The sequence below is a fragment of the Solenopsis invicta genome, chromosome 4, assembly GCF_016802725.1.
Source record: "Solenopsis invicta isolate M01_SB chromosome 4, UNIL_Sinv_3.0, whole genome shotgun sequence".
In the NCBI taxonomy this organism is placed as follows: Eukaryota; Metazoa; Arthropoda; class Insecta; order Hymenoptera; family Formicidae; genus Solenopsis; species Solenopsis invicta.
Window position 1 is genome coordinate 1,202,316 of NC_052667.1, and position 12,259 is coordinate 1,214,574.

At 43.0% G+C, this 12,259-nt stretch overlaps 4 protein-coding genes across 6 annotated transcripts; 3 read left to right on the forward strand and 1 right to left on the reverse strand.

Moving 5' to 3' along the window:
* The first annotated feature begins 588 nt into the window (after nucleotides 1-588).
* LOC105195756 (E3 ubiquitin-protein ligase ZNF598) lies at nucleotides 589-5,311 on the forward strand. 3 transcript variants are annotated; one of them, XM_011161324.3, is made up of 3 exons: nucleotides 589-725; nucleotides 1,429-1,997; nucleotides 2,077-5,311. In XM_011161324.3, exons 2-3 carry the CDS (start codon nucleotides 1,584-1,586, stop codon nucleotides 4,456-4,458), a joined length of 2,796 nt encoding a protein of 931 aa, XP_011159626.1. In that variant the 5' UTR covers nucleotides 589-725; nucleotides 1,429-1,583; the 3' UTR covers nucleotides 4,459-5,311. The 3 variants fall into 3 exon arrangements, with proteins under 3 accessions (XP_011159626.1, XP_011159625.1, XP_039303854.1); XM_011161323.3 differs by lacking the exon at nucleotides 589-725 and adding an exon at nucleotides 777-1,244; XM_039447920.1 differs by lacking the exon at nucleotides 589-725 and adding an exon at nucleotides 782-892.
* A 584-nt stretch (nucleotides 5,312-5,895) lies between these two features.
* LOC105195755 (ADP-ribosylation factor 2) lies at nucleotides 5,896-6,916 on the reverse strand. Its single transcript, XM_011161322.3, has one exon. The coding sequence runs from the start codon at nucleotides 6,784-6,786 to the stop codon at nucleotides 6,244-6,246; it is 543 nt and encodes a 180-aa protein (XP_011159624.1). The 5' UTR covers nucleotides 6,787-6,916; the 3' UTR covers nucleotides 5,896-6,243.
* Nucleotides 6,917-7,808: 892 nt separating this feature from the next.
* LOC105195754 (26S proteasome non-ATPase regulatory subunit 9) lies at nucleotides 7,809-9,033 on the forward strand. Its single transcript, XM_011161321.3, has 4 exons — nucleotides 7,809-8,080; nucleotides 8,216-8,315; nucleotides 8,404-8,591; nucleotides 8,716-9,033. Exons 1-4 carry the CDS (start codon nucleotides 7,970-7,972, stop codon nucleotides 8,941-8,943), a joined length of 627 nt encoding a protein of 208 aa, XP_011159623.1. The 5' UTR covers nucleotides 7,809-7,969; the 3' UTR covers nucleotides 8,944-9,033.
* A 1,016-nt stretch (nucleotides 9,034-10,049) lies between these two features.
* On the forward strand, nucleotides 10,050-11,886 carry LOC105195753 (tryptophan--tRNA ligase, cytoplasmic). The gene is made up of 3 exons (XM_011161320.3): nucleotides 10,050-10,289; nucleotides 10,515-11,452; nucleotides 11,535-11,886. Exons 1-3 carry the CDS (start codon nucleotides 10,148-10,150, stop codon nucleotides 11,700-11,702), a joined length of 1,248 nt encoding a protein of 415 aa, XP_011159622.1. The 5' UTR covers nucleotides 10,050-10,147; the 3' UTR covers nucleotides 11,703-11,886.
* The last annotated feature ends 373 nt before the right edge of the window (nucleotides 11,887-12,259 follow it).

A 12,259-nucleotide genomic window follows, 5' to 3' on the forward strand; every position in this document is an offset into this window, starting at 1 on the left:
GATCTCCGTGCAGATGGCATCTGCTGTCACGCTCATCATTTCGCGATGAAATGAAAAAAAAAATGTTAAGTAAAAAATAAATCAAATAAATAAATTAGAAAATAAAAATCCTTCAATTGTGTATACATAATGTAAATTATTTATATAACGCGTAAATGTCTAACCCTGATATAGATAGAATCAATAGATAGAAAAGCTAAAGAGCTCGATTTTCTATTTATAATTTTTTAAAAAAACTTAACCTAACCTGAAGCCACAACGTTCCACAAGAATGAAATGCTTCACATCGCTGCGTTCAAGTTGTAATAGCAGTGTTCTTTTTTGTTCAAAGTTTTTATCTCTTTCTAATTTTAGAAGAAAATAACAATTTAAGCCGAGTTTAAAATTAATTTGCATTGGTAGAAACGGATACTTTCCTTTCGAAAAGGTCGATCTACTCTTCTCGCACAGTCGGTTAACAGTATTCCGGCATTCCATCACAGGATACGCGTTGGTATGCGTGGCCGTCGGTAAAGCGTCGAGCGCGCTACGCAATATAGGTTAGGAGCATTGCCGCGTTGCGACGTTTTCTTTTCTCTTTGACGGATCTCGACTGATCTCGACTGATCTCGACGGCAGCGATTGGCGGCAATGCGCGACAACGAGACAGAGAAAGAGTGCTCCCACTGCACGTAATCAGATCGGATTTGATTAATCAATGAATCCTCGATTGATATCATCAATCGGTACGTATCGCCGTCGTCGCCGCGTGACGCGGAACACACGAATTGCACGAACGCACGCGTGCGTGCGTTTCCGGATTCGCGCGCGAGCTAATCTCCGTCGGCTTCCGCGCTTTCCGCCGTCGGCGCGCGACGCGTATCATATACGTGCTGCGGGTACGGAGCCGCAGGTAGGATCGTTCGTGGTCGGTGAGCCCTTTCTCGGCCGAGTCCATCTGTCCTGTCCTCCGTCTTTGCCCGTCTCCCTCTTTCTCTCTTCCTCTCCCGTCCGCGACGAATCGTCTTCGCGCACACACGAGGTTTCTCGTTTCGCGCGGTCGCGAGAGTGAAACGACCGCGACCGATCGTTGGCTCATGAGACTCTGAGACACGTCGGATGAGGATCGCAGTAACCTCAGCCGCCCCGCGTGAGATTCTGCCATCTGCTGAAATCGCTGCCAATTCCGCACGGCCGTTATCTATTTTCGGAGGATCGTGTCCAGCCAGTCCGACGAATCTCGACGGAGGACTCCGGCCAGTTCGGTACGGCCGGATATTTTCGAGGATTGCGTCGCGTGACGTCGCTCGCGAACAGATACGTGTGTCACCACGTCTGTCCGTGTGAACAATTGCACGAGATTATCTACCTTGTCACGCGCGACTTCTTTCTCTGTTTCTTTTTCCTCTTGCGAGAGCGCACCATCCTCATCGTTGTGTTCTGTTTTAGGAGCCCGTGTGCAGTAGAGAGGCCTGCCGGTGGAAACGTTTATATTGTTGTAAGAGAGTTCCTCGTTTGCTCTCGGATAAAAAGTTTGAACTGGTAGTGGAACGTGTTGAGTCGTGAAAGTGAGACCGAGGGAAATCTCGATTCCTGCTGCAACGATGTCTGGAAGCAATGATAGCTTTAACAATAATACCTGCGTGGTGTGCTACAAGAATGTCGACATCTACAGTATCGGCATGTGTGAACATCCCGTATGTTATGAATGCAGCACCCGGATGAGGGTACTCTGCCGTCAGAACGAATGTCCCATCTGCCGCCAGGATCTGCCAAAAGTTGTGTTCACGCGAGAAATCAAGCCTTTCCACAGCTTGACCAAAACCAACCTGCTGGACACCCGTTACGACATCTATTTCAGTAGCCTTGATATTCAGGAAAAGTTCACCGAATTGTTAGCCAACACCTGCTCGATATGTAAAGAGAAGATGGTATTTAGCAGTTTCAATAGTTTAAAAGAGCATATGCGACAACGACATGAGCTGCATTATTGTGACCTATGTGTAGAGAATTTAAAGGTAGGAGTTTGAACATGTAATTGCTCTCAATCGACAAATGTATTTAATATCTATTAATTTATCCTTTATTTTTCAACAGATATTTTCGCATGAAAGACGTTGTTACACGAGATCGAGTCTAGCCACGCATCGGAGAAAAGGTGACGTCGATGATAAGAGCCATAAGGGTCATCCACTCTGTGAGTTTTGCGATCAGCGATATATGGACAATGATGAGCTCTATCGACATTTGAGACGCGACCACTTATACTGTCATTTTTGCGACGCGGACGGTCTTCATCAGTATTATAGCTCCTATGATTATCTCAGAGAGCATTTTCGACGGGAACACTATCTCTGCGAAGAGGGGGTGTGTGCGGAGGAAAAATTTACGAGTGTTTTTCGAACTGATATAGATCTCAAGGCGCACAAAGCCAGCGTTCATGGCAAGCAGTTGAGTAAGCAGGCCGCCAAGCAGGCGAGAACGTTAGAACTGGAGTTTACCCTGACGCCACGCGGAGAGAATCGGATGAACAGAAAGGGTATGCCGGGACCGTCCACGTCGAGGAGCACGAGGGAACCTTACAGGGACAATGGCAGAGATTACGGTTCCAGGGATTATCCAGGTTCGATACCTGGTGGGTCTAGTTCGTTCGCGTCCAACAATGAGCCTACCTTTACGAGACAACCGTCCGTCGATGTGCAAAGCACAGACGAATTTCCCACGTTAGGTGGTAGTGCCGCTCTCGTACCCACCTTGCCTCAGCCCAAAAGTAGAGGGAACGTAACCATTCGCAGCACCTTACGAAATCAACCGCTCGCAGTAACGGACGAGAATTTCCCAGCATTGGGTCCAGATTTAGCTGGCCCAAGTATATCGAAAACGGTGAATTTTAGCGTTTCCAGCAGTAGCAATACCACGGGATCCGGCGGCCTAGCGGCGCAGTGTCAGAAAGGTTCCTCGTCGTCGAACGTTTCCATTCAAGTGAATCACGAACCCAACGGCACCGTCACTACCAGAGTATCCGGACCCAACATTAGAATACGTCCCGCGTTGTCGATAGATTCCGATTTTCCTGCCTTGGGTAGCTCCGAACCGTCTACCAGTACTGCCAATTCGACTCAGTGGAAGGAAGTTTTGCAATGGACCTGCTCAAAATCAGCGCCGGCGAACACGTCCAAGTCTAAAAAAGTCGCGCCACCGCCCTCGATATCATCGGCGCCACCCATTCGATCTGGCGAGGACTTTCCAAGTCTGTCCAAGTCATCCAAGTCGAAGAAGCAATCGGTAATCACAGTGGTACCATCGTGGGGACAAAACTCGCAGAATACTAACAATGCCCAAAGTTCCGGTACTAGCAACAACATAAAAACAACGACAGATCAGACGAAGAGTAAGACGAAGAAGAAAAAAGCGAAACAAGCTTCGAGTGGTAATAGTTCAAGTGGTAATGAATCTAGCAGCTCCAAATCCAATATAAATACTGTTGTAGCGAAGGACATCGAATTGGCGCATACTAATAATTCGAATAACTCTTGCATTGCTTCCAAGGAGAATTCGCAATTTACGTATAATACCATCGATGCGATTGGCGATAATAGCACGTTTAAGAATTCGAGCGTACAGAATTCTAAGGAATCGGAACACACGAGCAAAAAGGATAAACGAAAAAACAAGAACAACGCGAACGGAAGTTCGGGAATCGCGACTGTTATAAATACGGAATCCGTAAGTGGAAGCAATGGTTCTTCAAATGGAGAAAAACAGAGAATGCGCAGCGAGTTGAAGATAGACAGTCTAAACACAACCAACAATAATATCCATCGGACAGAAGACTTTCCTGCTTTAGGTAGCACCAGCAGTAGACCGCCAGGCTTCACGAATCCGCCACCCGGTTTTGCTTCGCCGACTTTACCACCGCCCGGTTTTTCCATCAAGTACAATAGCCTCGATGGACTGCACGGTGGTAACGGCTTGACATTCACAAACAGTTCCGGCGAGAGTTACTCCATTTTACCGGACAATAGCAGCAAGCATGCGACTCATGCCTACGTGTCACCACCCGATTTTCAAAAACGAAACACATGTCTGGTAGCAAAGCTCAACGCGGTCCTCGTGGACCAGGATAAGATTGAGGAATTCCGTTATGTGAGCGGCCTCTTTCGCGGTGGTACCTGCGACGCCCAGGAGTATTACACGCACTGTTGCGAAGTAATGGGCGCCAACGCCTTTGAGACAGTGTTCCCCGAGCTTCTGGTACTGTTGCCGGATATCGCGAAGCAACAGGAGCTGTTTAAAGTGCACAGGAGGGAAGCGGGTGGAAAAGCAAAGGGACTAGAGATATGCGCTACATGCGGTCAGGTTCTTAAGAACGGCTTGGATTTTAAAACGCATATGTCCAGTCATACACTTGAGAACCACTTCCCGGCGCTGGGTAAGAGTAATGCGCCGCCACCGAAGAACACGTGGGTACGTAAATGAGTCAATTATGTTCCCCCTCATCGATCATCGTCGTGTTCGTGCTACTGGAATAAGGACAAGCCAACTACCCGCTTGTCCAGCTGCTGAAAATGGTTGTAAATATAACGCTCTTGTTTTTATATCATCATACCAAGATTAAACTCTATTACGTGGCGTTATTCGTAAAACGAACGTAATATGTAATATTTATTCCAAGAGTCAATCGATCCTTAGTGTTAAAGATGAAAATGTGCATAGAACTAGCGTTGACTATTCGCAATAGACTTAATAATTGTTGAGTGAATTGCGAAGTAATATTGATCGAAATTATAAAAAAAAGATATATATATATATATATATATATATATATATATATATATATAGTATATCTTTGAGCTTTTACAGAGATGGTTGTATTAATGATGTAACGCTTCGAGACGCGCCACCAGCGTGACAAAGAAGAGATCAAATATTTTTTTGTATAATAAACTATAAAAAGTATATAAGATATTGAATGCAAAAAGAGTCTGTTATAAGTTATAAAAGAACGTATGCGTTATATTATATACAGTAACGTCGAGCACTAGCGTTTCAACGATTACCTACTTTTACTGCTATATTTTAAGACCGTGTACCATGTACATAAAAGTCGTAAATAGAAGCGTTCCTTCGTATAATTTATTTGCTACACTTCTCTGAATAGAGATGGAATAGATTGCTGTGCTATATACGAAAAAGAATAACACCATACTTTAACAAAATCGTTTGATACGTTATACATTATACAGTACTCGTAGCACCGTACTGTTTTGTACCATAACAGAGTTGTACATTTAGTTAACACGACAATACATGATTTTGATGAGCGAGCAAACAAGTGCTATTCCTTTGCCTGGCTTCCTTCATTTTCTTTCTTTTGCTTTTTGTGCTATTCTTTGAACATTAATGAACACGTGTTTTTTGATTTCATAAGGTTGAAAAATTAACGTTTTATATTTTTTATATGTTTATTGTGACAATGATTTTTAAACATCCTTACAATTTGTTTATTTTTATTAAAAAAGGAAATTTGTGGTTCATGAACCTTAGTTAAGTTTTATTTCCTTTCGCAATATTAAAGTTAATAATTGTTCATTTATCTGTAAGCCTTATGCAGCTAGCAATTACTTAATCCAAAAATTTACTTATATTTATTAAAAGAACAGGAAAGTGCAAATGACCTGTATATAACATCACATAATACATCGTTATTCTTCATGAATAGCACAAACGCTAGACCAAAATAAAAAATAAATTGTGATACCCAATGGTTTTTCTCATACGTGTAATAATACGTAAATAAATAAATCTCTTTGACATAGTTAAATCAACTGGTTAAAACGATGTACTTTATCACTCGATCAAAAGGCAAAATTAGAATTCACTTGGCAAATGGTAGGTATGTATGAAAGAACTTAGTATTATGTACAACCTTTATATGTATATATATTCTTATAAATGATGCAAAGACCATCTATTACATTCCGATGCTCCTGTACTTCCTATGAAACAAGTTTCTGAAGCACAGTTCATGCAAATGCGATTGCATGTACAGTGACAAAGATCACTCCTAATAACCTTAATTCATATTTTGTATAAATTTCTGTAAGCAATTGTGAACGCAGCGACTGTTAAACTGTACATGATAGACGTACATCGATACAATTTGACAAAGTTGGAAATTGTCGAGTGACTTTCCACCCGTCTATCGTGTTTATATTTAATGAATGAACTGTCCTTAAGAGTATCAGATGCAATGAAGCGCTATCACTTTTTGGCCAGCTCGTTACTCAACCAGTCTAGACCCTCGTACAGTCCATGTCCTTGCGTGGCACAAGTGCTCTGGATATACCAGTGACGTCCTCGCAACGAATTCAGGCCCAGTTTGTCGGTTAGCTCGGCGGCGGACATAGCATTGGGTAGATCTTGCTTGTTGGCAAACACCAGCAACACTGCGTCCCGTAACTCGTCCTCCTTCAGCATATTCGCCAACTCGCGTTCCGCCTCACTGATACGCTCACGGTCGTTGCTGTCCACTACGTAAATGAGGCCCTGGGTGTTCTGGAAGTAGTGCCTCCAGAGCGGCCGAATCTTGTCTTGGCCGCCAACGTCCCACACGGTGAAACAGATATTCCTGTACTCGACCGTTTCGACATTGAAGCCGATCGTGGGTATGGTGGTGACGATCTCACCGAGCTTCAGCTTGTAGAGTATGGTAGTCTTGCCAGCGGCGTCCAAACCCACCATCAGTATTCGCATCTGTTTCTTGCCGAACAGCCGGGTGAGGAGGCTACTGATCGTAAGACCCATCTTTCCAGGAGGAGCGCAAGCGAAAACACCGCGCGGAACCTCGAAGAGGAGCCGAAGGCAACGAGTTCTGTCCTGCTGACCTGCGAAGATCAAAGTGGACACCTGGGACACCAACTGCGTAGCCTTCGTGCGCTAGAGTTTCGTCAGCCTGACGTGTGCGTGTGTCACGGACTAGTCACCCTTGCAGTCCCGACAGCAACACACCTCGACGACAAACGTCACCTTGCGGTCAGCGGCGCCGTGTGCCGCCGGAAATAGTTGGCAAGTTACGCCACGCACGCCACGCTCCACCCGGGAGCGAAGAATCCGCCACAATGTGGATCGTACTCTGGACAGTGCCCGCGTCTTGACCTGGACGATTAGATTCCGCGGAGCGCTTTGTTCTTTTTTTCGCAGCTTCGCGTCAGAGTCGCGTGTCTTCCATCGGCGGCGATTGACAAAGCGCAGCCCTCGGAGCCCTCCCCATCGCACGGCGAATAGCGAGAAGTTTGCCGCATGATGTTGTCAGCCTTACCGCGCGCAAATTTGAAAAATATAGACAAGTAATTTTGATTATAAACTTTTCATAACAATACGAATATCGCGATATTGTAGTCATATCCAATTTTCGTAGTCAATTATTTAATATAATTATATATATAGGTTTGCAAAGATTTTATCCCAATCATGAATGAAAACTAATCAAGATTTATTGAGAATGTATTGATTTTTTTTTTAGTCATATATCTAAAATTCAGGATAAAATTTAACCAAATTTCAATTAATTTACTCAATAATCAATTCAACCACTTACAACAAAATTTTTAGTTGCATAATTCGTCATTTTTAATCTTTCTTCGTGTATGCCAAGTAATAAAAAAAATAGTTGTACTTATACACAAAATAGTATATGATACATATATAAATGTAATAATATATAATAATATGAAAATATGTAAATAATTTATGACTACTACAGAAATTTTCGTGGTTTGTTGGTGTAGGGTCCAGAAAACTACTATACATACCTGCCAATGTGTTTCACTACTAGAATGAACTTCTAGGTGTACCTGAGTGCACCCAGATATCATTTTATCCTTGTTTAATATTCGGTAAACAACAAAGATAAAATAATGTCTGGGTGCATTCGGACGTTCATTCTGAACGCAACCCAGCATACAAGCGCTGCGCGATCAAAGCGAAAATGGTGGTCGACATGGAGCTGCAGGAAGTTAAGGATGCCGTCTTTCAGTTGATAAAGGAGAAAGACAAGATTGAATCTGATCTACGAGCCCTGAAGGAGATCCTGGATTCTGTAAGTATCACACGTGATTTTGCATCGTAGCGGCAGGGATGACGTTACTGTTGTGCAAAATACCGAGCTCGTCTTGCAGCATGATCTGTCAGATTTTTGAACGTTTCGTAGTTATAGTTCTTGATACAATTGCAGAATCATATTGGCATGGACGAGCCATTGGTGGACTCAGAGGGATACCCCCGGCAGGACATCGATGTTTATCAAGTGAGACACACGAGGCATCAAATAATATGTATGTAAATATGTTTCTTATAATAGAAAACAAAACAACCTCCATGTGTGTGTTTGTGTACGTTGAGTAACATCATGTTGTCACACAGGTCTTACCAATGATCACAAAGACTTGATGAAGAAGATTGAAGAGGGATTGCACAGAGTCCATGCTCTAGCAGGAGCAAATAAAACAGAACAATCGATCTCTGATGTATCCGACATGCAAGAGATGGAAGCGCTGGAGCCTTTTCTCAGGGTTAATTTAGTTTCAGCTGGTTCGCCAGCAGAAACTGCGGTACGCGTTATCTCTATGCTTTTGCATCGACAATTGAAAATTTACTTCTTAGAATTTAATATATTTGTCACTAATTATCTTATTTTCTTTTATTAAAAATGAAAACTATGGCCATTTTTTTCAGGGTATCCAAGTCGAAGATCTAATATTGGAATTTGGATCTATTCATTGCAGAAATTTCAAATCTTTAACAGACATTGGAAAGCTAGTGGAAAACAGCAGATACAAAACAGTCCATGTAAAAATCAAACGTGGATCGAATATTATGGTTTTGTCGTTAATCCCTCGTCCCTGGGTTGGCAAGGGCCTTTTGGGTTGCAATGTGTTACCTGTAGAAGTAGTTGAGAGATAAAATTATATTGGAAAGCATGTAACTATTTTTTGAGCCAGAAACTATTTTTATGTGTATCATATTTAACAATAAATGTATCTTTGTAAGTTATTATTGCTCTTAGTATTTGTGTTTCATTATATTTATAAGTCTTATAATCTAAATGAAACTTCTTATGTTTATAGTGTAATTATTAAGATTTTCTTACATAAAAATAGAATGTTCTGAAATAAAGTTAGATTGCATTACGCTGCTAATGTTACTATAATGAAAGGACATTGAGTTTAAAATATCTTTGTGATGATTTTTATCCCAGTCGCACTTGTTGCATCTTTTGCATTTAAAACAAGGGGGGGTTTACATTTTAAAAAGAGAAAAAAGAAAGGGCGACATTTCTACAGTCTGGGTTTATATTTAACACGTCATCTCAAAGATGATCTTGAAATGTTAAATGATTTGTCATTGGTTGGATGTAATCTTGATACCATCTGAAATACGACTCGTAAGATAAGTTAATAACAAGTTTGATGTATGAATAGTGTTCTAGATGTCACCAGTAATTCGCGACACGTGCAAATTGCCAACGCGTATTGTTAAACGAAGTTCCGCTGTGGGTCTCAGGAAGTCTCTTGCAATTTTTCGCGGAAGTAGAATGACGTCAGGAACCACAGGAACTATGCATGATCAGCATGATGCTGATGACGCATCGACGAGATCACTGATCGAATTGCTCTAATGATTGTCGAGCACGTAGAGAATGCCTGTCTGGAAAAGAAACCGAGGCGGCTATTGCGCAAAATCATGTAAAACGATTACGCGCCACGCGGTTGCAATCAGCTGCAATGAATCACGAGATACGAGACTCGCTCTCGGATGAACGCTTTTCACTCGAATCGACAGAGCGATGACAAGAACGATGAAGGATCTTCTCACCTTACGTCGACCACGCGGTTTTACAGGCTTGGCCATCATGATTTGCAAGAGAAATCTAAGAAACGATGCCGGCGATTGCATCATCCCGGCAATTATGGTGATCGCCGGCTCGTCTTGCGTGCGCATCAGGTAAACGGTATCCATTTAGGTAGCGGAGTGATGACATAACCTCTCAAAGTCGAGCTGTCCGCAACGGTTGACGTGTGATTGGGTGTCCCCAGCTGTGTCGCACATGAGCCAGATCATCCACGCGGATTTTCGTGCGACCACGTTCAGAATCTGAAAAGAGAGTATGAACGAGGAAAACATGACGACGGAGGTTGCGCAGGTGCAAGAGTGCACGTTAAACGGCGTCGCCGAAAACGAGGACGTCGTGACACCGTGGACGGTCACGAGCGTCAATGATACTGGGATCGATTACGATAAGTTAATCAGTAAGTCGCGCCTTTCGCGAGAGGGGTATTGGCAATTTATAACGCCAAATCATCCTCGCATACGTGTAAGCGATTTACGTGAGGAACGGATATTTTCGATGTTTCATAGGTTTTTTTTTAGGTTATATCCGTCTCTATGTATCAACAAGCGTACGGTGTTGCGTACTTAAAAATCATTTGTATTCTGACCTCATTTTTACAAATAGTCAATGTATCCTTTTGCAGAGAAATTTGGAAGTTCGAGGATAGATGACGAGCTGTTAGCTAGGTTCGAGAAGATCACTGGCAAGAAACCGCATCACTTTCTTAGAAGAGGCATATTCTTCTCCCACAGAGACATGCACACTATTCTGAACCTTTATGAGCAGGGACAGTACTTTTACTTATATACAGGCAGGGGACCGAGCACCGACGCGATGCACTTAGGACACCTCATACCTTTCATGTTTTGCAAATGGTTACAGGATGTTTTTGACGTTCCATTGGTCATACAATTAACAGATGACGAGAAAGCTATATGGAAAAACATAAAGATAGAAGATGCAATCAAGCTGGCCTATGCTAATGCAAGAGACATCATTGCTTGTGGCTTTAAACCTGAGAAAACTTTTATCTTCTCCAACCTGGAACATATAGGAAACAATTCGGCGTTTTATCAGAATATGATCAGGATACAGAGATGCGTTACGTTCAATCAAGTGAAGGGTATTTTCGGTTTTGGCGACAGCGACCCAATCGCGAAGATCGCGTTTCCGCCGACGCAGGCGGCGCCAGCGATCTCTGGTTCGTTCCCCTTCATTTTTAAGAACGCCAAGGTGCACTGTCTGATACCGTGCGCGATTGATCAGGACCCATATTTCCGCATGACGAGGGACGTGGCGCCCAAGTTGGGTTTCCCTAAGCCAGCTCTGTTACATGCGACCTTCTTCCCTGCGTTGCAAGGCTCGAAGACGAAAATGTCGGCGAGCGACAACAGCACGGCGATATTCCTTACTGATACTGCTAAACAGATCAAGAACAAAATTAATAAGCACGCATTCTCAGGCGGTCAAGCCACCGTGGAGGAACACAGGCAGCTCGGTGGAAACTGTGAGGTGGACATATCTTACCAGTGGCTGCGATTCTTTCTGGAGGACGACGAACGATTGGAACAAATTAGAAAAGTCAGTCTCACGTCTATCGCTTCGATTCTTTTTTGATCTTTATGACCTCGGTGCGACGTATAAATTTGTTTTTTTTTTCCAGGGCTATACCAGTGGGGAGATCCTAACAGGCGAGCTGAAGAAGGAACTGATCGATGTGCTGCAGCGACTCGTCGCCACGCATCAGGAAGCGAAGAGTAAAATAACGGACGAAGTGATTAAGCAATTCATGATTCCTAGAGACCTCGGCTTCGTGTCGAAAACAAAGTAGCCATTTGGCGAACACGAGAGCACCGAATTACGCGAAGCATCGTTTTCTCCTTGGTCCTTCCGCTTCCACTGGAGAGATCTGTTTAAGTCTATTTATTGCTAGACACGCCGCAATTATAGAGTACGTTTTATGATCTTTTTCAAGCACCACCTTTGTTGAAAGATTAAATTAATTTTTCTATCAATTTGCCTTGATCATTGAAAAAGATCCTCTGCATCTTTGCTGAAAAATCCAGGAATTTTCAACCTTTCTCAACCACCGACTTCGTAAACGTTTTTTGCAGACGAGATTAAATAAAAAAATATAAAGTTTTTGAGACAAATACGGAATTTTGTTTCTTTGAGTTAGGAGTTAATTGAAATTTGTGTGTGCGGTCGAAGTTGCCCCTGCACGGGAGCGAAAGGGGATTTTTCCGCGCATGCGTGGCGCGGGGAAAATTACGGAATCGCGTGAATTCGAACGGCTGCCGTTTACGTTCCACTTTCTCGCAATTATTCGAAACTGGGTCGAACGATAGAGGTATATGGAGGTATACACACACATGCCAACGGGTGCGC